Source organism: Ranitomeya imitator, chromosome 2 (genome assembly GCF_032444005.1).
Source record: "Ranitomeya imitator isolate aRanImi1 chromosome 2, aRanImi1.pri, whole genome shotgun sequence".
Classification (NCBI taxonomy): domain Eukaryota; kingdom Metazoa; phylum Chordata; class Amphibia; order Anura; family Dendrobatidae; genus Ranitomeya; species Ranitomeya imitator.
In genome coordinates, this window is record NC_091283.1 from 333,216,705 (window position 1) to 333,241,884 (window position 25,180).

General features: G+C 45.2%; 1 protein-coding gene across 2 annotated transcripts; it reads right to left on the reverse strand.

Annotated features, from left to right (window-relative positions):
* Window positions 1–5,250: 5,250 nt before the first annotated feature.
* LOC138663602 (zinc finger protein 773-like) lies at window positions 5,251–24,413 on the reverse strand. Of its 2 annotated transcripts, none has more exons than XM_069749866.1 (7): window positions 24,357–24,413; window positions 11,274–11,423; window positions 10,965–11,144; window positions 10,758–10,881; window positions 10,577–10,674; window positions 10,288–10,378; window positions 5,251–6,800 (listed from the first exon to the last, which is right to left on the reverse strand). In XM_069749866.1, exons 1-7 carry the CDS (start codon window positions 24,381–24,383, stop codon window positions 5,854–5,856), a joined length of 1,617 nt encoding a protein of 538 aa, XP_069605967.1. In that variant the 5' UTR covers window positions 24,384–24,413; the 3' UTR covers window positions 5,251–5,853. The 2 variants fall into 2 exon arrangements, with proteins under 2 accessions (XP_069605967.1, XP_069605966.1); XM_069749865.1 differs by having other exon boundaries at window positions 5,705–6,803; window positions 24,357–24,407.
* Window positions 24,414–25,180: the final 767 nt, after the last annotated feature.

A 25,180-nucleotide genomic window follows, 5' to 3' on the forward strand; every position in this document is an offset into this window, starting at 1 on the left:
TGCGGCTACTAGACAGCTTGATTACATGTGGGGATTCCCTAGCAACCAGTCATAAATACTTGGACACCACCCGAGCATGCTCTGGAAAACTCGAGCAACGAGTATACTCCCTCATCACTACTTGTCTTAACTGGAAAGGTGCGCTTTCTTTTTTCCTCCAGGGCCCCCCAAACATAACATCCTCTAAGGATTTAGGTGTTTTTTCCTCCTTTAGGCCCATAGTTGGCCTGACTGCCATAACCAGTCATCCGTGTCCTCGGCCGGAAGGCAAAGCCAGCTAACTACATCACTGAGGAGGTAAGGAGGATGGGGAAAAGTCAGCGCAGATCCTTCTGCCACTGAACTGCCAGCGGGGTTTTACAAAGGGCACACTCTTTATTCTTTGTCTTGGCAGTAACCTTCCTAGGCCCCCAGTGATTAAGCAGAAAATGTTCCCTATTAACAACAAAGGTAACATTCTCATAGATTACTCACCACCCGCTGACAAACCAAGGGTAGCAGATACGGAGGATGATTAGGGTTACAAACTATGTCCCTCCTGAATACCGAGGAGTCCCGCGATCTCTGGCCGGGACGGCTGCTCCTCTTAGTGCGCCCAAGCTGGTGACCAGGCATAGACACTGGTGAATGATCCTGCTGCTGCTGTAAGGGCTGGTGTCCACTGTGATCCTCCATAGTGGAGAGCTTTGGACATGAGCGCCTCTTCTGTGGTCATCCCTCCTTATAAGAGAGATCCACTGTGCTTCCTGCCTCCTCTGGTACTGATTCATGCACCTCCCTCCTCCAGCCACCCTGCCAGGATGCGCCCAGTATCCATGCACCCTTGTAGAAATTTTAGCAATGGAGCCGCCATATTGGCCCCAGTGCACACCCCCGACATCATGCGGGCATGCCCATTCCCAGTGTGCCTCGAGCACAATGTCAGAGTCGCGCACCCCGGTAGCCCGGCTCACTATGGAGTGGCGGTTAGCAGGAAGAGGGAGAGCCGCGGGGCAGCCGCAGAAGAGTCACGGGGCCCATGTCTACACCGCTTTGCGCCTGCATGTATGTCGAGGCCCCACGGGACCTGCGGACAGCGCTTCCTTCAAACCGCCGGGTTTTCAGCACAAGGATCCCTGTCAGTACAGGAAACCCAACTGAAACGAGGGAGAGGTACTGTCCATTTATTTAAGCAGGTTTCCTGTCCTGGCTGGGTTGATCCCTCTCTCAGGTGTGCTGTCATGGGTGAAGGGAAAAGTCTATGTTTTCTTGAAAAACACATTCACAAGTGATCATATATATACATACATAACAGTCAATGCCTCCTGGCTTACTGAAAATAGACCCCAGATTGATTAAGATAAAATGCTGTGTCATCACAACACCCTTGAAGGCACTAGGTGGAGTGCCTCATAAAAACACTCCTAAAGGCTTTGCACAAAGTACAAAGTCAGGAAAAAAATGATAAGGAAGATCAATCATACACCCTTAAAGGCAACAACTGGAGGGCCTCATTCAAATATTGAACACTAAAAACACTTTATGTGCTGCTGTCATCTGGTAGTGTGAAAAAGTGTGGGCTAATCCAGGCTTTATTAATTTTTGAGAATGAGCCTGTAAGCATTCTCTGTTGACAAGCGAAAACTCCTTTCTGCTATGACCCTTCCTAGTGGCATTAAAAACCCTCTCAGACAAGATGCAAGCAGCAGGGCTGCACAACATGTCCGCTGTCCAGCTTTTAGACCCAATAGTTGAAGGTCACAGAGCAATTAGGGAGTGTGCTGGTTTGGTCAGCCAGGTATTGCTTGACCATTTTTAAAAATGTTTCCCTCCTTGTCAAAAATACCCAGTCATCAGGCTGGATGCTAGGATGGTGTCATGAAATTGCACCAGGCCTTTGACAGTGTACCCCTGCTTCTGCTGTGTGTCTCCCTCACCTCTCTTCCTTGGTTGGGAAAGGAAGCTTGCCCCCTGCAGCTAGTATTGTCTAATGGGAATTTTTTCAATATATTTTCCACAATAGCCTGGTACAGCAGCATTTTAGAAGACATCTGCACCTCAGGAAGGAGAGATGCAAAGTTCTCCTTGTAGCATGGGTCTAGCAGGGAGTACGTGTTGGAGCTGGTATTGCACTACTGGTCTCTGCTGCTCACAAAGCCTTACCAGTATGTGCAGCGTGAAGTTCCAATGCGTGGTCACATCGCATAGCAGTCGCTGAGCTGACACTTGCATGCGCTACTGCAGCACTGCCAGAGCGTCAGCAGCTGTAGCAGGCTTGTGGAAATGGGCAGTGATGCAGCGTACCTTGATCAGAGGATCTGGCAAATCTGGCTCAATGCTGTGCTCGGAGAACAATTTGGAATTGCCTAATGATGGTGCATTATAATGTGCAAAGACAGGTGCAGGGTGGAAGGCATCTGCACCAGTGTCAAGAACAAGAGATTGGGAATCACCTAGCAGAGGAGAAGAAGCTTAGATGAAGTGCTTAATCAAGCTAATGGTGGTTAAGCTCTTAGCAGTCAGGTCTCAGAACTCTCTTTAAAAAAGTCCCATACTGAGTAACTCCTAACTTTTTCACGTAGAAATTCATGAGTGTCGGTACTCTACGGAACAGTTGCTTATCTTCTCACTCTGGTCACCCCACTGCCTCTGTCTGCTTTGGTACTGCCGATTCATCCTCCTCAGCGCTTCTGGCCTTGCTCTGTATGCCACCTTGGGTCATTGACTTTGTGATCCACCCTCTTCAACCACTGAATCCTGGTCCTCATGACTTAGTGACTTGTCAATAACTGTGCCTCATGATCATCTTCCTCTAGAGTTGGTACTCTAAGTTTTGGGCATAATTAAACAGAATGTCCTCTTGTCCCTCTTAGAATATGCAGGTTGAGAGGCCACAATCAATAAATTAAGTTGTAAAGAGCTTCTCGGAGTGTCCTAGTGTGGGATCACTAATCTTCTGGGACTGAACATGAAAGGAGGATCAGGCTGAGAATTAAGTGATCCAGACTGTTGGCTGTTGAGACTGGACAGCATGGAAGACTGGGTGATGCTGCCAAGCATGCTGGAAGTATTATCTGCTAGTCAACGGACCACCTGTTCTGGCTTCTGAAGTGGTGTAACTAGTGTAATGGTGGGATATGGTATGTGAGGATCATTTTGTTTGTATTAATATTTAACTGATTTTCACAGTAGGATGAGCTGTCATTTGCTAATTGATGAATGGCTGTTGTTGCCATCTGATATCAGCCCCCCACAGTACTGTACTGTTATCTTTCCACAGGGTCAGTGAATAATTTCCCATTATCCTGTTACTGAACTGCATTCGGGTTCTGGACTATCTTATCCTTTGTGTCGTGGATTATATATGGGCCTTTTCGTATTTCTGCCTCAATAAAGGTCTTGGGATTGTTCCCTCTTCTCGTGCTCTGTTGATTGTGTGATACCGAAGAAGAATGCCGTGACACTTACCTTCCTGCAAAGTGGGACAGAAACCTAGGTGATGTGGATGGGCGCGGTTCTTGTGCTTCAGCAACAGGCGTAGTCGCATCAGCCCCACGTCCTCGTTGTCTACGTGCACCATCGTTAGCATCTGCACTTCCCCGTCCCTTACCGCATGCATTAAGAATTTCCTAATTTCTATGTCTCTGGAAGCCAAGTTTATTTTTTATTAAAAAAAATTGGTCACCTGCACCAGTCAAAGCGTTTTTTTTTTTTAGTTTAATATCACCATAATGTAACACAAAGCAGGTAAAAGTGTACGGATGACAAATTTAATCCAGAAACATTTCTCCACACTTATTTGGATTGTTATATTCCACAGAAATGCACCACAAAGCACGTAATACTCTATGGATAACACTATAGTCTATTTTCACCCATGAAAAAAAGAATATGGTCAACTGCTGCTGCTATATATTTAGCAATGGACAGCAAAACACTAAGCCCTGCCTAGAGACTGTATTCAGCCAATCCCCCTGCTCATGCAACTGTCCCTCACTAGGCTAAATGCAGAATGTATCTCATACAAACAACAAAGCACAAGGTTAGCCCTTACAAGGGTTTTTAATATGCTGGTTCAGCTTCAGCACCAGTATCATCACTACAGGACTCTGATCCGTTATACTGTGCGCACATAGGCCTATATAACCACGCTCTTCCTCCAATAAGAATTGTCTCTGAGCTGTGCAATGGTGTCATTATGCCGAGCGTGGCGGCACCTGTTCTTTTATAACCCCTGAATATATAATACAGCCAGCCAATCACATTAATGCCACTACCGAGATGGCTATGGCATTATAGTGACTGGCAGGGAATCCCCTGCATGTTTATTGGCTGTGCAACAGACACCAAACATGTGGAGTGGGGATTCGAACTTCAAATCCGAGCAACGGCTAATGCTCACCGAATATTTCCAAGCACCCAGATATTCAAGTGATATCAGATTATCACTGAGCACGATCGCTCATTCCTAGTAATTACCCTTCTCATTTAATTATATGACTTATGTTTTTGTACAATTTGTCAATAGCATATGTAGTATCTCCCCTTCTGAGTTATTTTTGATGGTCAACAAAATTCGATTTTCAAGCTCATACTATATGACCACCATAGGCAATGAACTAAGTTGATAAACTCCAATGTCCGTGCCTAGTAAATAAAGTAGATGTCCTGCAGGTGGTGTCTGCAAATGATCTAGTTTGATAAATATACAGTAAACGTAGAGCCATGGGTTTTGAGATCTTAAATAGAATAGGGCATACTGGTCTCTTACTGTTTAGGAAGGTACATAGTCCTGGCAGTGGAATATCCAGGGTGTCCTTTAAGGATGGCGAGGTGAAGTAGGCAAAAAGTTCTGTGGAGCGATATTGGAGAGTGATATCGGAGAGCTGCCCTGGCCGGTGGCAGCTACTCCGTTAAATATCTCCAGTAAACAGCGGGATTCCGGGTCCTGGTATCCAGACGCCATGTGGTAGGAGAACGGTATGTGCGGCTGGTCTGAAGGACCTGCATGACGCGGAGTCTATCAACTTAACTCAGTTCATTGCCTACTGTGGCCATCTTGTATGAGCTTGAGCATTTATTTCAGCTTCCCATTCTATTTTTCTTTTTCCAGCGTAAATATAGTTTTTTCTTTTTTACTATTCCCCTGTGACAATCTCTGTGGTGGTTGTTTTATTCGCTGCAGGAAAGAGGTTTGACACCTTGTGCCACTTTTTTCAGACTTAAATACGATTTTCCATTAATTCATTTTTTACACTCTAGGTATGATAATGGTTTCTCTCTGTGTGGCATTTTTGATGTTTAAAGGTGATGTCTACTTCTTCGACAACACCATCTCACTAGAAAGGAGAAGATTTATCCAGCTTCTACTCCACAATTCCAAGACATGTTTAAAATTATGAATTATTTATTTTTCAAAGTTAAAATATACCCATATCAAAAGGTCTTTTTTCTTTCTTGGTAGAAACATGTAGGAAAAATGTATTTAATCCCTTTCCGACATCGGGCGTACATTTACGCTGATGTCGGACACCCTCCCTTTGATGTGGGCTCCGGCGGTGAACCCACATCTTTCACGGAACATGTCAGCGGTTTTAAACAGCTGAGAAGTGCCCGGAATAGCTGAGGCTGGAATCGCAATCCACCCGCGGCTATTAACCCGCTAAAGTTTGACAACGGTATTTGACAGCAGCATTTAACTTGTTCTTCCGGCAATGGCGCCAGAAATCTGCCCACGGTTGAGCTCCGTCATGTGATCGCAAGTCACCAGTGGTTTGGCATGGAGACTATTGAAGCATACCAAAAGTAAAATAAAGAAAAAGTAATGGACAACCCCTTTAAGAAATACAATTTTTGGTTAAAACATTTCCAACATTATGAACATGAAAAAAGATTCTTCCCTGTGTGGGTTCTCTGGTGCCTAACCAAAATTGATTTCTGATTAAAACATTTCCAACATTCTGAACAGGAAAAAGGCTTCTCCCCTGAGTGGATTCTCTGGTGCCTAACCATATCTGGCTTCTGTTTAAAACATTTCCCACATTCTGGACAGGAAAAAGGCTTCTCCCCTGAGTGAATTCTCTGGTGCCTATCCATATCTAGTTTCTGTTTAAAACATTTCCCACATTCTGGACAGGAAAAAGGCTTCTCCCCTGTGTGAATTCTCTCGTGTATAACAAGATGTGATTTGTGGTTAAAACATTTCCCACAGACTGAACAGGAAAAAGGCTTCTCCCCTGTGTGGGTTCTCTGGTGGCTATTAAGATACGTTTTTCGGTTAAAACATTTTCCACATTCTGAACATGAAAAAGGCTTCTCCCCTGTGTGGGTTCTATGGTGCTGAACCAAACTTGTTTTATGGCTAAAAGATTTCCCACATTCTGAACATGAAAAAGGTTTTTCCCCTGTGTGACTTCTTTGGTGTCTAACAAGATTTGATTTGAGATTAAAACATTTCCCACACATGGCACAGGAAAATCTTTTCTCCACTGTGTGAATTTTTGGATGTTTAAGAAAAGACTTTTCAATGTTTTCAATGGGAAACCAATTTCTAAATTCTGAACATGAAAATGGCTTCTTTGATTTAGGAATATTTCTGTTTTTAATGCTTATTTTGTGACTTTGATTTTCCTTAGCAGTCGGTAATGAATCGGAAGACAGGATCTGTTTCAAAGGATCAGATGAAAGATCTTTGCTGTGAAGGGATGATGGTATATCTGGAGTATTGGCATTCAATTCAATTATATCCTGTGGGGTCCCAAGATCATCGGATTTAAAAATAGACAATGTTAGCTGTGCCTCTGACCTCCTGGTACAGTCATCTGCTAGGAATAAAACAAATTATTTTTGAATAAAATATCTTTGAATGTCATTTAACATTTCTACTTAAACTGTCTGTAAAAATGGCAAGTTATGTAAAAATATTGAATTATCCACCAAGACAATGACAGTTCACAGTCTAAGGCCGGGATCACACTAGCGTTGAATACAGACGAGTGCTATGCGAGAAAACCTCGCATTGCACTCGGACCACTGTTAATCTATGGGGCAGCTCACATCACCGTTTTTTTTCTTGGCGTATTCTGCATGCATGTAAAATCGTAGCATGCTGCGATTGTACGTGTATATCGCCCGAGTCTCGCAAATGCAAGCCAACGGGTGCGAGAAAAAAAAAAAAAAATCGAACATCACACAGACCATCAGTGTGACTTGTGAGAAATACACACACACATTTTCCTCATTTCAGCCCATTGAGCCATTAAATTTAATGGGGAAAAGCAGTGAGAAATGTAAAGCCATATGCATGTTATACGGATGCCATACGATTACATGGATGCAAGAAAATCACATCATCACATTGCAAACGCATTACACATGAATGACCATACGGAGAATATTTGTGCGACTCTCAGCAGGAAGACTTGGACTGATTTTTCATACGTTAAGTGTGACCCCGGCCTAATAGAAAACCTCATAAGATAAATACAGACCATAAAAAGAACCATTAGTGCAAATCTGTCATGCACGTTCCACCCCATGTGGGGAAATAGTGCACCAAGCATTAACAAAAGGACACTCCAAATCTAAATATGTTGAAAACAAGAGGAAAAAATATGGAGCTGAAGTCCAAATACTAAAAGGTATCAGCATTGCCCCCTGATGAAGCCAACACGAAACGCGCATTGGGGCTGCATGGCGTGGGTCCCTATATACCACATGATGGGTAAGGAACCATAGGATAGGAGATGGTCTGATATATATTGGGCACTTTGGCGCTAGGCACTCATTATTATGGTTGCTACTTACCATCTTACTTCCATGGTTTTTTTCCCTGTTCTGATGGAACGGCACTAAGTACTTTATTAAACTAATGATGAGGTACTATTTGGTCTACACACTGATATCTACCTGATCTCTCTGCTGAACATGTCTCTTGTATTAATGTTACATGTATTTAAATGAATGTTACTAATTGATTCAATTGAATCAATTGGTGGCTCAAAGGCTCTTCAAAAGCAACATGGCTTCCATAAACCTATCCAGCAATATCCGTTCTCCCAAAGTCAAATCTCCCCCTTGCTTCTGAGCCTTGCAGTGTGCACAAACCACATTTAGCAAAAAAAAAAAAAAAACATCTCCAGGCAGGGGCCAGAGGCAGCACCTGCACAGCACCATAATCACATATGTAATTAATTATATATACACATTTCTTTGCTGTTTTCCTGAAATTCCTAATAAAAAAACTGTTTGGAAATCGAGTTGGTAGCGCTTGCGCAGTAGCAGCTGTCAATGATCCGATAGCTGCTATTGCATATGCGTGTCATCTTGCTAGACAGAAAAAATTCCTCCTGCAAGATAACGCTGCCTGCACCTGCGCAATAGCAGCTATTGGCGATTGCTGATAGCTGCTACTATGCAGGCAGCCCCATCTTGGAAGATTTTTTTTTTTTTTTTTGCTACCAAGATGCTGCCGCTGGTGCCTGCACAATAGCAGCTATCAGATCATCGATCTGTCGGTGCAGGCACGACCGGCGCTATTTTCAAATGGATTTTTTTTCTCAAAGAATATATATAATATTCATTATGTGAACTAGGGGGCAGGTCAGTGAGTGATCAGTGACCTGTCAGAAGCCATACAGATGAATACCTAATCAGAGCACCACATGAAGACCCCCCACAGGCCGCCCCAGAGCACGGGAATATCATTAACCGAAAACTCAAAATAAGGATTAAACAATCACAAGACGGATTTCATTAACCAAGGTGTCATTGTAATCAGTATAACGGCGCCGACCTGACAGTGTCTGTAGGTTACTGTGCACAATTCTACTGACAGGTTCCCTTCTAAAGGCTGGGATCAGGAAAACGGAGTAGATAGCACCAAGCCTTGGTGGCCATCTTTTGAGCTGCCATTATGTTGTGTCTGCGAACTATTCCAGTAAGATCTTGATTCAAATTTTTAAATGGCACTCCTTCCCTTCTTAACCCTGCCGTGTGCCCAGACAGTAATGTACAACCGTGTATATAGTATTTTAAGATTCAAGAGACGTTAGAAAATAATTTGTGAGGTCCATGTGTTTGCTATTCCCATTTGTGAAAGTGAAAAAAATGGGGTTTATATTTTGTAAAGAATTCTAAAATTCTCACCACAGAAAGTGACACACGTCAGATTTGAAAAATGGGCCCTGATTATGAACACAAAACTGGCGACAGGAACTGGTTATTAGAGTATTTTGGTAACTAACTATTGTAGTTAAAAACTGTTACTATAGACAATAACACATCTACTGAATCAAATTCAACAGTCCTCATCAGAAATAAATGAGTAACTAGAGGTGAAACCTCTCTGGGGTAATTAGAGTATGGGGCTTGGTGGCTCTTGGCAATCTAAACTAACGTAAGGGCCAATATTTTCTGTCAGACAAGCTTCAATAAGAAATATTAGATAGTCAAAGATAAGAATAGAGAAAGTATTAGTGCCCCCATTTCAGGAGAGATTGTGCAGTAATCATAATTCCTTAGGATTGAAATCAGAATGGAATTTATGATGTGGAGTAAACCCATGAAACCAGGGCTCGAGCCAACACATCTCCTGCAGGTGTGAATAAATGTATATTACAGCCATCAGCCACGCACAGCTCAGAGATATATCATGGCACAGGTGTAATGGTTTTTATGTAGTTTATCACAATCCTGTTTGAAGTTAGTTGGTTTTAAAAGAAAGTGAGAAGTCAGGATAAAGAAAAACTCTGTTGTTATTGTACCGAAATTCACACTTGGCCCTCACTGCACATTTAATGTTGTCGGTCATAAAAGTGAAGCTTGGCCAGAAAGACTGGACCTGGTCTTGTAGGGACCATATGATCACATTCAGCAGCACAGAAGGGAGAGAAGGTAGATTCATCCAATAAGATATCAGGGTTCTAGGAAACCAACAGCATCATTACCCTCCGCTTTCTCTTACAGGCCCATCATAATATTTTTCTTCAAGTGATTTTCTAACTTGTCAGCACATTCTACGTTTGCTGTCATTTGGCTTTGTGGATTACAGATCTGGGCAGGTAAGTGTCAGCGTCTTCTAATCCCAGGAGGTAGGTGCATCCCCCAGGTTGTAAATTCTATTTAAAAGGATTTCACAATTGCACAAAGTAATTTCAACATTTCCAAATGGAGCAGAATGTTGTGGTTTAGAGGCAAAATGATGATCACACGATTGGGATACGGCCGGACTACAACACTGATAAAGCAGCCACAGCCGGTGACTGAGAAGAATCTGTGACTTCTCTACATTTAGTGGTTACTACTCACCTGGGTAGTCATATGTAGGAATCTCCTCTTTACACCACTCATCACCCCTCACATATGTCCCTGCAGTATTAATATGGGTCAAATATTCTCCCTGAAACAAATATTGTAAAAGTCACAGACAGACGGAGAAGTCACATCTATGATCAGCTCTAATCCTGCCATCTCCACCGTTCTCATCACACAAGTATAAAACATATAATACTGGTGGATAAAACAAGACTGAGCATAAGACCTTCACAGCTGTGTACACATCATAGGGGAGATCTCATGACACCTTCTCTCCAGCTACCTGATGATCCTGAGGAACATTGGGATCTTCTTGTTTACACTCCTGTGGAAGAAGAGGACGGGGACATCTCTCTGGTGTTGTCCTCTTACTGGATAGATCTGGAGGAAACACATACAGGGACTGAATTTATTCTTTGCATAAAGATAATTAGATGTTGTGTGTATTTAGTCCTGTCTATTACCTGGTGACGTGAGGGGCTGGGGAACCTCCATCGTGACTTCCTTGTACAGATCTTTGTGTTCTTCTAAATACTCCCACTCCTCCATGGAGAAATAGACAGCGACATCCTGACACCTTATAGAAACCTGACACATACAATGATATCATCATCCCCCTGGTCCCTTCATAGCATTACTGTATAATGTCCCAGCATCCCCAGCAGTGTCACCTCTCCAGTCAGCAGCTCAATCATCTTGTAGGTGAGTTCTAGGATCTTCTGGTCATTGATGTCCTCATGTATCAGGGGGTGAGGTGGAGGCCCCGTGATTGGGCTCAAGGGTCTTACCCATCCCTCAGACACAGGGTCCTGACAGAACTCACTAGAGGTCTTCTTCACTACTGTGTAATCCTGGTTATGGAGAGATAAATTGACAAATCTCACTACAGACATTTCCAGATTCCTCACCTCTCCAGTTCTGTCCATCTGTTATTCCCATAGATAAGAATGATGTAATGTGACGTCATCAGAATCTCTCACCTCTCCAGTAAGCCGGAAGAGGATCTCTAGGGTGAGGTGTAATATCCTCTCCACCATCTTGTCTCTGTCCATATTCATCCTTGATGGGTAAATCAGGAAAATTCTCTTATACAGAAGATCTTCACTGAGAGAATCCGATATTGTAGACACCTGAATGAGAAGAAGATGAGCCGATGTAACATCATAAAAATCCTGTGTAATAATACAATTACTAGAGATAATAAGGGAAACATATGAGGAGATTTATTATTTTACAGTATTTAGTTTTCTTCTTTACGTCTACTAATAAAACCTATATATTTAGGCCACAGACAACAAGCAGATTCTTCCTCAGAGTCGGCAGCTGAATACGTTTCTCATAGACTCATCTTCCATAACGCTAATTCTCGTCTCATTTACCGACACTGGAATCGGCATTAGCAATACTGCAGGAGATATTCATTACACGTGACAGGACAAATAACTACTTCATGATGAGGACAACATCTTCATCTTCTACTATGGCTCTAGAAACATATTTGGCCAGAGTCCGTCACTGACCCCATCACCACCGGCCGTCTATATGAAGGTTTCCCGTCTTCCCCGCACTGGAATCTTCTATCACGTTATATCTCCGGTCTGATTCACACACAGAAGTTTGAGGCTTTCATAAAAGATTTTTTGTAACAACCAAGACAGGAGATATTTGATGCCAATGTCTCCATGTACAGTGTTTTATTTTCTCTTTATATTATGTTGTGATTTTTTTTTAGCATTTTCTTGTAGGCTTCCATATATTACATGAAAAACAGAAAGTGGCTATATGGTATCAAGAATGGGGATAAGTGAGGATTTATTATCTAGTGGTTTGGGTGGTAGAATATTGTGTGGGGCATCTCATATTATCATAATGTGTTTGAAGGTTGGCGGTACTGTAAGAACATTATACTGTGTGGGGGCCCTGTACCATGAGACAGGCCCTGTGCCATGAGACGGTCATGTGACACATCAAACTTATTGAGAATTTCACAAGAAAAACAATGGTGTGAATGGTGTAAATAACTCATGAAAGAATAAAGTTATGTTCAAAGCAAGTGAAATTCTCAATAAGTTTGATGTGTCACATGACCCTCTTCCCATTGGAAAAAAAAAGTTGGATCCAAAATAACCGACTTCAAAATGGCCGCCATGGTCACCACCCATCTTGAAACGTTTCCCCCCCCTCCCATATACTAATGGGCCACAAACAGGAAGTTGATATCACCAACCATTCCCATTTTATTTAGGTGTATCCATCTCAGTGGCCCATCCTGTAGATCTATCTATCTATCTATCTATCTATCTATCTATCTATCTATCTATCTATCTATCTATCTATCTATTATCTATCGATCTATCCATCTGTGTGTAAACATTATTTTTCAATGGAGTATGTAAATGAAGAGGTTGGACAAGAAATGACATAATTCTTTTTTTTTTGCTAAATAATAGATCTTTATTTAGCTTACAAAAACGCATGAAAAACGCATCAAATTTTTACCTGCGTTTTCTGCCAAGAGAGGAAGAATCTGAGCAGAAAATTCCACAGGCAAATCCACAACATGTGCACATACCCTTAGACCGAACCCCATCGTATAAAAATCTTTTTTTTCTGCTATTTTCCACCCAAAAATTTGGGGTGCGTCTTATAGTCCAAAAAATACAGTAGTTTTAGAGAAAAAAAAATTGCACAGAATAGTTTCATACGTAGCGAGGTAGCGTGTTAGTGTATCGGACGTCACAGTATTTGGTGACGAGTACCTGAACAGATAGGGAGGTACTGTCTTTCTTTTGCACAAAAAAGGTCATCGTCGGGTAATTTCTAGTGCATTAGGGGAGCGTACGTCACATTGTTGGTGATGTTCTGTTTTCTTTTGCAAACAAATAATTATTTGAGTTAAGTAAATTTTTAGCGAGTGCATTAGGGGAGCATGCATTGCATTGTTGGTGACATCTTTTCTTTTATAAAAAAAATTATTTGAATCGGGTAAATTTTTAGGTAGTGCATTAGGGGAGCATACGTTGCATTGCTGACAGGGGGGACATTAGTGTAGTGAACATCTCTAATTTTTTTTATACACACTTTTTTTTTTTTTTACATCTATTTTTTCTTTTCAAATTTTTCTTCTAAGTGCTTATTCTAAATTTTTTCTCTCTACTTTTTACAATAGATAGTATCCTATACACAAGCCCCGCACGTTACCATATTTTCCGGCATATAAGATGACTTTCTGACCCCTAAATATTGTCCCAAAAGTCGGGGGTCGTCTTATACGCCGGGTACGGCGTGTGCAGGGAGCGATCCTGCATGTCGGCGTGTGGTTCCCAGGGTCTGGAGGAGAGGAGACTCTCCTTCAGGCCCTGGGATCCATATTCATGTAAAAAATAAAGAATAAAAATAAAAAACATGGATATACTCACCCTCGGACAGACCTTGGCTCACAGCGCTGCTAGCGTCTCCCTCCGTTCCTAAGAATGCGGTGAGTGAAGGACCTTCAATGACGTCGCGGTCAGGTGAGCGGTCACCTGCTGTGACGGTACTAAGAGGTAAAACGGAAAGTGGACCCTCTAGACCACGACGACGAACCCCCAACGGACAAGCTGACCAAATAGACCGCTCCCTATACAGGGAGAGTTAGGGGCAGGCCCGTGAGGGACTATCGCCACGGAAGCTGGAGGACCGAGACGGGAGAAGATCAAGAAGAGGCGGAGACGGTAGGACCACAGGATAGGAGAGTACTGCAGGGACACAGAACTGGCGGGTATGACAGGGACAAGAGGATAGCGGGAACACTGCAGCAACACAGACACTGCCGAAGCACTGCGGGGGCACAGGGATTAACAGAGGTACAGCAGCAGTACGGGGACTGACGGAGGTATTGCAGTGGCACAGGGACTGACGGAGATATTGCAGCGGTATGAGGACTGACGGAGGTATTGCGGTGACACAGGGACTGGCAAAGGTAATGCAGTGACACAGGGACAGAAAGCAGTTTAAATACTTTAAGGCAGCGCAGCACTTCCGGGTACCAGTGTGTGTGTATAATAAACTTATATAATCTTTGATCTATTTGTGTGGTGATCCCTTTAATATGCATGCTACCCTTTTTCTTTTTGGTTTCATATTGTGCTTGTTTGTAGCATGCTATAGGTGATCCCTGGCGGTGGTGCCCGCCTAAACATTGTTGTTTTGTAGTGCCTTTTTAGAAGGCCGTGTGGTCTCCTCTCTTCTTGGCGTGTGGCACACTGCGGTTGATTTAGGGTATTTTTTACCCCTTCATTATATATCTTGGCCCTTAATAAATATGGACCTGCAGACTAGAGAAACAGCTTGGAGCCAGAGGGCTCAGGGGATTTTTGATAGTGGTGGCAGCTGTACAAATGAATTGGTTGGTGACGATGGTGGTTTTTCTAAAGTTACTAATGAATTGATTAATTTACATAAAACACTTACGAAGGTGTGGTGGAATATTAGGAGCTTGGAGGAGTATAAGGTTACAGGCCTTGTCCCTCGTGGCCTTAGGGTACAGATCTTTCCCGCATGGGAAGTTGATGCGGTATTCCAGAACACCTGGGAAGCTGGTTTAATGAAATGTTCATCCATCTTAATGGATATGTTAATAGCCCATGACCAGGCCCTTCTGATTAAATTGAAGGAAGACATTAAGAACAGGGAAACTCAGCTTGCCACCTTTGAGGGACCGTCGGTGGTTACTTTTAAACAGCAACTTAAAAGTATTATTGATAAATATGAAAAAGAAATTACCGAGGGTAAACGACGCAAATTTCATAGAGACAAGGTGGATTTTACTGGTGGACGGGCTTATAAATGGGGCCATCGTGGCAATAGGAGAGCGGTCTCTGTTGAGGCAAGAACTAATACTGGCACTAACACCAGACTCGAAATATCCTCCAGCGATTTTTTATCATCAGATCCAAGCGATCTAGAAGGGGCTGCAGGCGGGGCAGACGTAAGGTTAGGAGGGATAAAAAAACGCACAAGGGGGTACAAGAACTCGTCCCCTTCATACAAACGGGAGACGAGGTACAACTACAGGAAACGATAGATGTGGTCTCCCAACCTCCTCTGGAGCAACAGGTTTCAAGCGATACAGGTAATTTACAGATCATCAACCTGACTACGTATGAGTTGTCTCCAGTAGAAAAATTAGTTCTGGAGAAGGGACTTTCATTTGCCCCAATGAATACTCTAGATAAGTTTACCCTGGTGAAGGACGTTTATCTATTTTGTCGCCAACTAACTTTTAAACTTTTATATCATCATCCCTCTTCAGTGGATCTGCTCCCGAATGATGAGAGACAAGTCCTTAGAGATCTTATGGACCTTCTACATGAAAATGAAACAGCACCCACCAGGAAACGTTTTGGTGGAAGATTACCTTCGCAAGGCACCCCCTCTTTCTCCCTCTTCCCAGCGGTCCAGATTTTCTTCTACCAAACATGTAGAGAGATTCAGGCTCTCTGTACTGATGGTAATAAAAATAATAATCTGAATCCATCTGAACGTAGGGCACTCAGGGGTTTACAGAGCAATAGAGACTTCCTTGTTCGTGAAGCGGATAAGGGGGGCAATATTGTCTTGTGGCCTAATTCCCTTTACTTGCAGGAGGTTGAACGTCAACTTGGAGATTCTTCGTGCTATGTGCGCCTTCCGGCGGACCCGACGGAAATCTTTAAAAGAAAGTTGGATCAGCTTATTGGACAAGCAGCATGCCGTGGCATCTTAAGCAAAAAGGAAGTGGACTTTCTTACAACGGACTCTCCGGTAGTGCCTACCTTCTACCTCCTTCCAAAGGTGCACAAATCTTTGGTCAATCCCCCAGGTAGGCCAATAGTATCTGGCATAAATGGCCTGTTTGAGAAACCGTGTACGTACGTGGATTTCTTTTTGCAACCTTTGGCTATGACACTTAAATCCTACCTTAGGGACTCGACACATTTGATTCAACTTCTTCAAGATCTCCGCTTACCAGCGGATACGATCTTAATTACATTAGATGTCGAGTCCCTTTACACCAACATCAACCATGATGTAGGACTAAGAGCGGTTTCCTTTTTCCTTGACTTGGATACCACAGGGGACAGAGAGCATGACCAGTTTTTACTGGATCTTTTGTTTTTTGTCCTCGACAAAAACTATTTTGTTTTTGACAGGAATTTTTATAGACAGGTTAAGGGTACCGCCATGGGGGCTCGATGCGCACCTTCATATGCGAATTTATTCTTAGGATGGTGGGAGGAGTTAGTGGTGTACAAACACGTGGCTTTTAGGGATAGGTGCCAAAAATGGCTTCGATTTATCGACGACATTGTAATGTTTTGGACAGGTACCGAGGAGGACTGTAACCAATTTATTGTCGATTTAAACAACAATCCCTTTAATATCAAGCTCACATCGCATATATCTCGAACCTCAGCGGAATTTCTGGATCTTAAACTAAGCTTGGAAGGTTCGTATGTCGTCACTACATTATATCGAAAACCGACGGCAACAAATAGTTTGTTACACTATTCCAGCTTCCACCCTAGGCACCTCAAGAATGGCATTCCAACAGGCCAATTTTTGCGATTGAAGAGGAACTGCAGTCTGGTGTCCGACTTCAAACATGAAGCGAAGAAACTGACAGATCGCTTTAAACATCGAGGATACCCAAAGAAAATAATTTCCTCCGCCTACCAGAGGGCCTGGACCAGTTCGCGCTCGGATTTACTCCAGAGACAGGCACGTGAGTTAGATACACCATTGGGCATTGTGACCACTTTTAATAATCAGTGGCAAGACATCTACAGAATTCTGGATCGTAGTTGGGGCACCCTATTGAGTGAACCTAGATTAACACCATATATTTCGGCCACCCCCAAATTAATAGCCCGACGGGCCAAGAATCTGAAAGATCTGCTTTGCCACAGTCATTTTGTACGTCCAACTACTAGGCTGAATAGGGGAGTAAGGACTTATGGCACCTTTCCATGTGGCACTTGTAATGTGTGCCAGTATATGGTGGCCCAGGATGGCTTATCGCTCACTGTCTCTCCATTTCAGACTATACCAAAAAAGGCAACCAACCCCCCCCCCCTTTTTTTTTTTTTTTTTCTTACCAACTTTTGTGAGTTTATGGCTACTAATGGCTACTAATATTCAATAGGAATACTTTCATGCACGGATGAACTAGTTTCTATCCGCTGAAAACCATGGTTTTCTTAAATATTGTCTATATTCCAACATTAATGCCATTGGTTGGTATTTATGGGGTGTTGAATTTATGGTTTGATGTGTTCGTGTGTATTTCACTTTTTATTCTTGTTTTTTGTACTTACTACTCTTTTTTTTTTTTTTTGCATGTTATTATTCTCATGATAATGCACAGTGTATATTATGACATTGATTGGTGCCGTTGATGCTACTATTACTATCTCTTGTTATCATTTCCTGGTCCCTTTGTGTCCGCCCATGGCCTGGTGCGCGCGCGCGCTTGGTCTCTGGCGGACATCTTGGGACGGGCAGTGTGACTTCATTTATCACACAGCATAGGTGCCGGCCTTTGAATCGGGCCGGGTGTCTCCTGTTTTCACTGTGTCCATTCTGGTGCGGTGCGTTTTCACGCTGTGCCTGGATGGGCGCGTGTACGCGGGGCTGTTGCCTCTCCTCTTCAGCTGTACAGCCGTATATTCCCCTAGCCACCATTCACCTCTATCTTTTATTCCCCCAATGTCCGTCCTCGACTCAGTGCGCGTGCGCTGTTTTGCGCATGCGCGCTTTGTCTTAGGCGGACATCTTTGGGACGTATGCCCTGACCTCTTTTCATATAGCGCAGGCGCCGGCGCTTGGGGTTCTGGGCCAGGCGCTTCCTGCTTGCGCTGTGGCCGTCTGTGGCGTACTGCGCGTGCGCCGTTCGCGCATGCGCGCTGTGCCTGGACGGGCACTTGCGGGCGGTAGCTGCGACCTTCCTCCTTTCACTGCGCAGCTGCGGGCGTCTATAGCCACTTCCGGCCTTCATCGGCGCTTTGGATTTCTACCCTGTTACCCCTGGTCTCCAGCTGCACCTGGTCTGCTAATTATTACTAAGGTATTTAAGGACACACTTCAGCCATTGTATGTACTGCCCCTGAGGAAGCCAGTATCACTGGCGATACGCGTTGGGCATTTGTGCCCAGTGTCAACCCCCTTTCTTTTTGCTACCACCTGCTCATTGCACGGATGTGCCCCACAGAGGTTCTATTTTGGAAGCCTAGCCTACAGCGTCAGGTTGTATAGGATGTTATAGTGTGGGTATTTCAGCTTTGGGGAGTTTTCCCCTTCCCCCCCCCCCCTTATAGGTTTATATTCCACCTTTAAATCCCTGACATTTGGCGTTCCTAACTTTGAGCTCTGTGGCATTATGACTTTGGTGTGTAGAGTCAATTGTGGATTTTGTGGATTTACAACATTGACATTATGTGTCTTATTTGCATATATATAGGGTGACACTGTGGTATGACCTCATTATAGGTCTGAGTTCTGATGACTTTTGTTGTGTTTTACAATTTTAAATGTTTTTAAATGTTTTTGTTCAGTACTTAAGTGTGTGTATAATAAACTTATATAATCTTTGATCTATTTGTGTGGTGATCCCTTTAATATGCATGCTACCCTTTTTCTTTTTGGTTTCATATTGCACTTCCGGGTACCAGTCTTCCAGAACCATAGAGAGGATGATAAGGAGCGCCGACTTCCGGGTACTAGTCCTCCAGGACCATAGAGAGGATGAAAAGGAGCGCCGACAGAGGATTAGAAGTGCCTCTGCTTCTCGTGTGCATACCAGGTTCAGAGCTGCGCGCGCGCACGAGAAGCAGAGGCCGGAAGCGAGCGCAGAGGGAAAGAAGCTGCAGAAGGAAAGGCACACCGGGACGCTGAAGACAGGTAAGTATGACAGGGCTGAGGAGGCGGCAGCAGCGGCATGATACCTGCCAAACAAATCTGGAGCCCTGGGCACCTACTTCACCTGTGGGAAGTTATACCATCTTAGCTTCCTTAACATCACCCCAGCACACACCTTTAAGCAGCGTCGGTCCCCACTGACCGAATACCACAGGTTGTATCACAAACACAAACCGTATTAAAACCTATAAAGACTTTTCCCCAATTTACTTGAGTGCCCAGGGCCACAGACCGGGTCGCTGCCACCGTGACCACCCCTTTAATTGCGACCAGACCCTGTACCAAGTACCCCAAGCCCTGGCGGGCGACTAACATTATGCTATAGAGGCTTCCTATGGGGTGCATTATATATTAGGGGCTGCATTATGCTATAGAGGCTGCCTATGGGGGTGCATTTATATTATGTTTATAGTCCTTTTACTAGGCACTGCTCCTAAAAGCCAGTTTCCTACTCCACACTGATGAGGGGCAAATACCCCGAAACAGCTGTCTGTGGATGGGATGGATACCATGTTTTGGCATAGGTGGTTTTCCTTTTTGGATGCTGCCCTTCCCGTGGTTGTTCCTTCCCGCTGAAAGACCTGGCTATTTATTGCTTGCGTTGAGAAACACGTGATGGTGTCTCTGCGGCTTTTCTACATGCATTTGCACATTTCCCATAAGGGATGGGGGCAGTGTTCTGGATCACTGTGTTGAGAAACACGTGATGGTGTCTCCGCGGTGTTGGATGTTTTGATCTCCCCGAAGTCATTCATCCTTATGTTTATAGTCCTTTTACTAGGCACTGCTCCTAATAGCCAGTTTCCTACTCCACACTGATGAGGGACAAATACCCGGAAACAGCTGTCTGTGGATGGATAGGATGGATACCATGTTTTGGCATAGGTGGTTTTCCTTTTTGGATGCTGCCCTTCCTGTGGTTGTTCCTTCCCGGTGAAAGACCTGGCTATTTAATGCTTGCTTTGAGAAACACGTGATGGTGTCTCCGCGGCTTTTCTACATGCCTTTGCTTCGTGTGGATGACGCGTCACTGTGCTGTCCACACAGCCTCCTGCGCAAGCGTATTCTCTGCCCTGTTGAGGGCAGACCAAAGTATTGCAGTGCGCAGGTGCCATGGCTCTTTGACCTTTCCTGACACCTGTTCGCAGTGCCAAGGAGTCTGTGTGGATGACGCAGAGACTCGTCAGCCACACGAAGAAAGCGGGAGGGCGGCATTGCAAAAAGATGGAGGTGCAAGACCAAATCCTGTGACACCCCTTGGACCAGAGTGCCAGGTGAGTATAATAAAAGTTCTTTTTCTTCTCATTACAGGTCGGGTTGGGGGCATTCATTATTGAATGCTGTATATCAGCCCTGAAAGGTGATGGCAGTAACTTATATAGTACAAAACTGATGACAGGTTCCCTTTAAGGGCTGCATTATACTATAGAGGCTGCCTAGGGGGTGCATTTTATTAGGGGCTGCATTATGCTATAGAGGCTGCCTATGGGGGTGCATTATATTAGGTGGAGGGGCAGAGAGATCACGGGGAATAGAGATCAGAGGGGGGCACATAGCTGGAGGGGACAGAGATCACAGAGGGCACAGATCACATGGGAGCACCAATATTGCAGGGGGGTACATAGCAGGGGTAACAGATCACAGGGATGCACATAGCTGAGGGGCACAGAGATCACAGGGGGCATATAGCAGGAGGGAAGAGAAATTACAGGTGGAACAGAGATCACAGGGGGTACATAGCTGGGGGGCACAGATATCACAGGGGCATATAGGTGGAGGGGCAGAGAGATAACGGGGAATAGAGATCAGAGGGGGGCACATAGCTGGGGGTACAGAGATCACAGGGGACATATAGCTGGAGGGCACAGAAATCACAGGGCGGCATATAGCTGCAGGGGCATAGAGATCACAGGGGGAACAGGGATCACAGAAATCACAGGGGGCACATAGCTGAGAGGCACAGAGATCACAGGAGGCTTATAGTTGGGGGAGCAAAGAGATCATATTGGGGCACATAGCGGGGGGCACAGATCACAGGGGGCTCATAGCTGGAGGGCACAGAAATCACAGGGTGATACATAGCTGGGGGCACAGAGATCACAGGGGGCATGTAGCAGGAGGGAAGAGAAATCACAGGGGGAACAGAGATCACAGGGGGTACATAGCTGGGGGGGCAGAGAGATCACAGGGGCATATAGCTGGAGGGGCAGAGAGATCACGGGGAATAGAGATCATAGGGGGGCACAGAGCTGTCAGCACAGAGATTGCCCTGGACTCTCTGGCAGCAGCTCCTCTTCCGGGACAGGATGGGAGAGCATTTGGCGCTAACCCCAACCACCCGGCGCTAACCTTGACCATCCCATCACTAACCCCGCCAACCCTGATGACATCATTCATGTGCAGGACAGGCAGGATTCTGTGATGAAAGCTGCTTGCCGTGCACTTGGAGTTAAAGGGCCGGCAGCTGGCAGGATGCGGCTGCCACCCGGACATGGTAGACTCTGGGGACCTTCCCATGGGCCGCATGAAAAGCCACTACGGCCTGGAGGTTCCCCACCCCTGCTATAGAGGCTGCCTATGGGGGGCTGCATTATACTATAGAGTCTGCCTATGAGGGGCTGCATTATACTACAGAGGCTGCCTATGGGGTGTGCATTATACTATATGGAGGCCTATGGGGAGTGCATTATATTATACAGGCTGCCTATGGGGAGTGCATTATACTATATAGGGTCTGCCTATGAGGAGTGCATTATACTATAGAGTCTGCCTATGGGGGGTACATTATACTATAGAGTCTGTCTATGGGGAGTGCATTATACTATATTGGGGACTATATTGAGAACTGTCTGGTGCGTTATACTATATGGAGGCTACAAGGAGGCCATCATACAGTGTGGAGATAAAAGTGTTGGAGCTATCAAACAGTTTGGGGGATACTAAGGGCTCAGTATATATATATATATATATATATATATATAGTGAGGGGGCATTAGACTGTGTATAAGAGCATCATATTGTGTATAGAGGAGCTGTACAGGAGGGAGACTAGGGACATTATTAAATGTAAAGTGGGCACTTACTGTTATAGGGGAAGTCAAGATACTGTGACTGTCAAAGGGGCACACAGGGCATTATTACTTTCTAGGGGGCACAATGTGGGCACTGATTTCTAGGGCACTTGCCCCCAGCATTACCCTATTATAGAGGGGTGCTTTAGAATTTAGAAGGCACAGAGAACCATAGAGCAGGTGCAGTAATAGGGACACATACGGCAGCAGCGGCTCAGTATTGGGGTATCAGGTGCAGTAATAGGGACACATACGGAAGCAGCGGCTCAGTATTGGGGTATCAGGGGCAGTAATAGGGACACATACGGCAGCAGCTCAGTATTGGGGTATCAGGTGCAGTAACAGTGACACACAAGGCAGCAGCGGCTCAGCATTGGGGTATCAGGTGCAGTAATAGGGACACATACGGAAGCAGCGGCTCAGTATTGGGGTATCAGGTGCAGTAATAGGGACACATACGGAAGCAGCGGCTCAGTATTGGGGTATCGGGGGCAGTAATAGGGACACATACGGCAGCAGAGGCTCAGTATTGGGGTATCAGGTGCAGTAATAGGGACACATACGGCAGCAGCTCAGTATTGGGGTATCAGGTGCAGTAACAGGGACACATACGGCAGCAGCGGCTCAGTATTGGGGTATCAGGTGTAGTAATAGGGACACATATGGCAGCAGCGGCTCAGTATTGGGATATCAGGGGCAGTAATAGGGGCACATACGGCAGCAGCGGCTCAGTATTGGGGTATCAGGGGCAGTAGTAGGGACACATACGGCAGCAGCGGCTCAGTATTGGGGTATCAGAGGCAGTAATAGGGTCACATACGGCAGCAGCGGCTCAGTATTGGGATATCAGGTGCAGTAATAGGGACACATACGGCAGCAGCGGCTCAGTATTGGGGTGTCAGGGGCAGTAATAGGGACATATACGGCAGCAGCGGCTCAGTATTGGGGCATCAGGTGCAGTAATAGGGACACATACGGCAGCAGCGACTCAGTATTGGGGTATCAGGTGCAGTAATAGGGACACATACGGCAGCAGCGGCTCAGTATTGGGGTATCAGGTGCAGTAATAGGGACACATACTGCAGCAGCGGCTCAGAATTGGGGTATCAGGGGCAGTAATAGGGACACATACGGCAGCAGAGGCTCATTATTGGGGTATCAGGGGCAGTAATAGGGGCACATACGGCAGCAGCGGCTCAGTACTAGGATATCAGATGTAGTAATAGGGACACATACGGCAGCAGCGGCTCAGTATTGGGGTATCAGGGGCAGTAATAGGGACACATACGGCAGCAGCGGCTCAGTATTGGGGTATCAGGGGCAGTAATAGGGACACATACGGCAGCAGCGGCTCAGTATTGGGAAATCAGGGGCAGTAATAGGGACACATACGGCAGCAGCGGCTCAGTATTGGGGTATCAGAGGCAGTAATAGGGACATATACGGCAGCAGCGGCTCAGTATTGGGAAATCAGGTGCAGTAATAGGGTCACATACGGCAGCAGCGGCTCAGTATTGGGGTGTCAGGGGCAGTAATAGGGACATATACGGCAGCAGCGGCTCAGTATTGGGGTATCAGTAGGATGAGGAGGTTGTGCAGGTTGGGAATAGATGGTGATGGGGCTGGAAGAAGTCGTCATGTCGGTCTGGGCCAGATGGAAAAGACGGGAAAAGTGAACGATTCCATCAGAAAGAACGTCAGCGGTAAGTCACCATCTGTAACTGTGCTGTGATCTCTTATATGTTCTGTAGGGCTGGTATTTACCACTGACCATATGGCGGTAATATCTATATTGGTCGTTATATAGAGATTATCTTCAGTAACAGCGCGGTCATCTGCTGAGGTTCTCCTCCACTATTAGGGGGCGTCACCGAGTTGTAACAAGGTTACCTGGTTAGGGGCCCACTCAGAAGCTTCGCCCCCCTGAACCAAAACCCCTAGCTACACCTCTGTGTTACATCACTGTTCACACCACACAGAGACCCCCAAAAGAGCCTCAGTGCTGAAGGGGTTAATGTCCCCCGCACCCAGTAATGGGGAATCTCCAGCACCTACCTCCACCCGCAGAGCTGCACTCCACATCTATGGCTTTTCTGTGCGCACAGGACCTGTGATGAGGTCACCGGAGGGGAGGAGTCAGGGGTCACGTGATCAGGAGCCTCAGTGTGTGCAGGACTCTGCTGTGCTGACAAGTATTCAGCCCGTCTGCTGGTGTTGCTCCTTTAAAGGGAACCTGTCACCCTGAAAATCGTGGGTGAGGTAAGCCCACCGGCATCAGGGGCTTATCTACAGCATTCTGTAATGCTGTAGATAAGCCCCCGATGTTACCTGAAAGAGGAGAAAAAGACGTTAGATTATACTTACCCAGGGGCGGTTCCGCTGCTGGTCAGGTCAGGAGGCGCCGGAGCGGACCGGAGACGCCCATCTGACCTGACCACCAACAAATAATTGGTTAGCAAAAACCATACCGCAAGGTAACCACAGATGCGGCAATTGTAGCATATGCCATCTGCATAAAATTGAGAACCCCTTGCAAATAGATATAATTGAGCATTTTGTGAAAGACTTCATAACCTGCAAGAGTAAATTTCTGGTTTACGTAATTTTCTGTCCGTGTCAACGGTTTTATATAGGTAAGACTATTAGACCTCTCACAGTCCGAATACGAGAGCATTATAACTCAATTCGGACAGGAAAGGGACGTGTGCGTTTTGTAGAACATATGGCAGAGACACATAATAGTGATCCAGATCAATTGCGGTTTGCAGGTTTGGAAATAGTTAAATGTTCACAAAACGGCGGTAATAATGACCGCCTACTGCTGCAGCGTGAAGCGAAATGGATCCTACATACAAACGCACAGGGCCCAGGGGGTCTTA

Coding starts and splice junctions, on each gene's coding strand:
- LOC138663602 (XM_069749865.1), bottom strand. CDS start 24,383: ATGTGGAGTGCAGCTCTGCGGGTGGAG. Junction 11,145..11,273: donor TCTTCCGGCTTACTGGAGAG/GTGAGAGATTCT, acceptor CTCCATAACCAG/GATTACACAGTAGTGAAGAA. Junction 10,379..10,576: donor ATGTTCCTCAGGATCATCAG/GTAGCTGGAGAG, acceptor TATTTGTTTCAG/GGAGAATATTTGACCCATAT.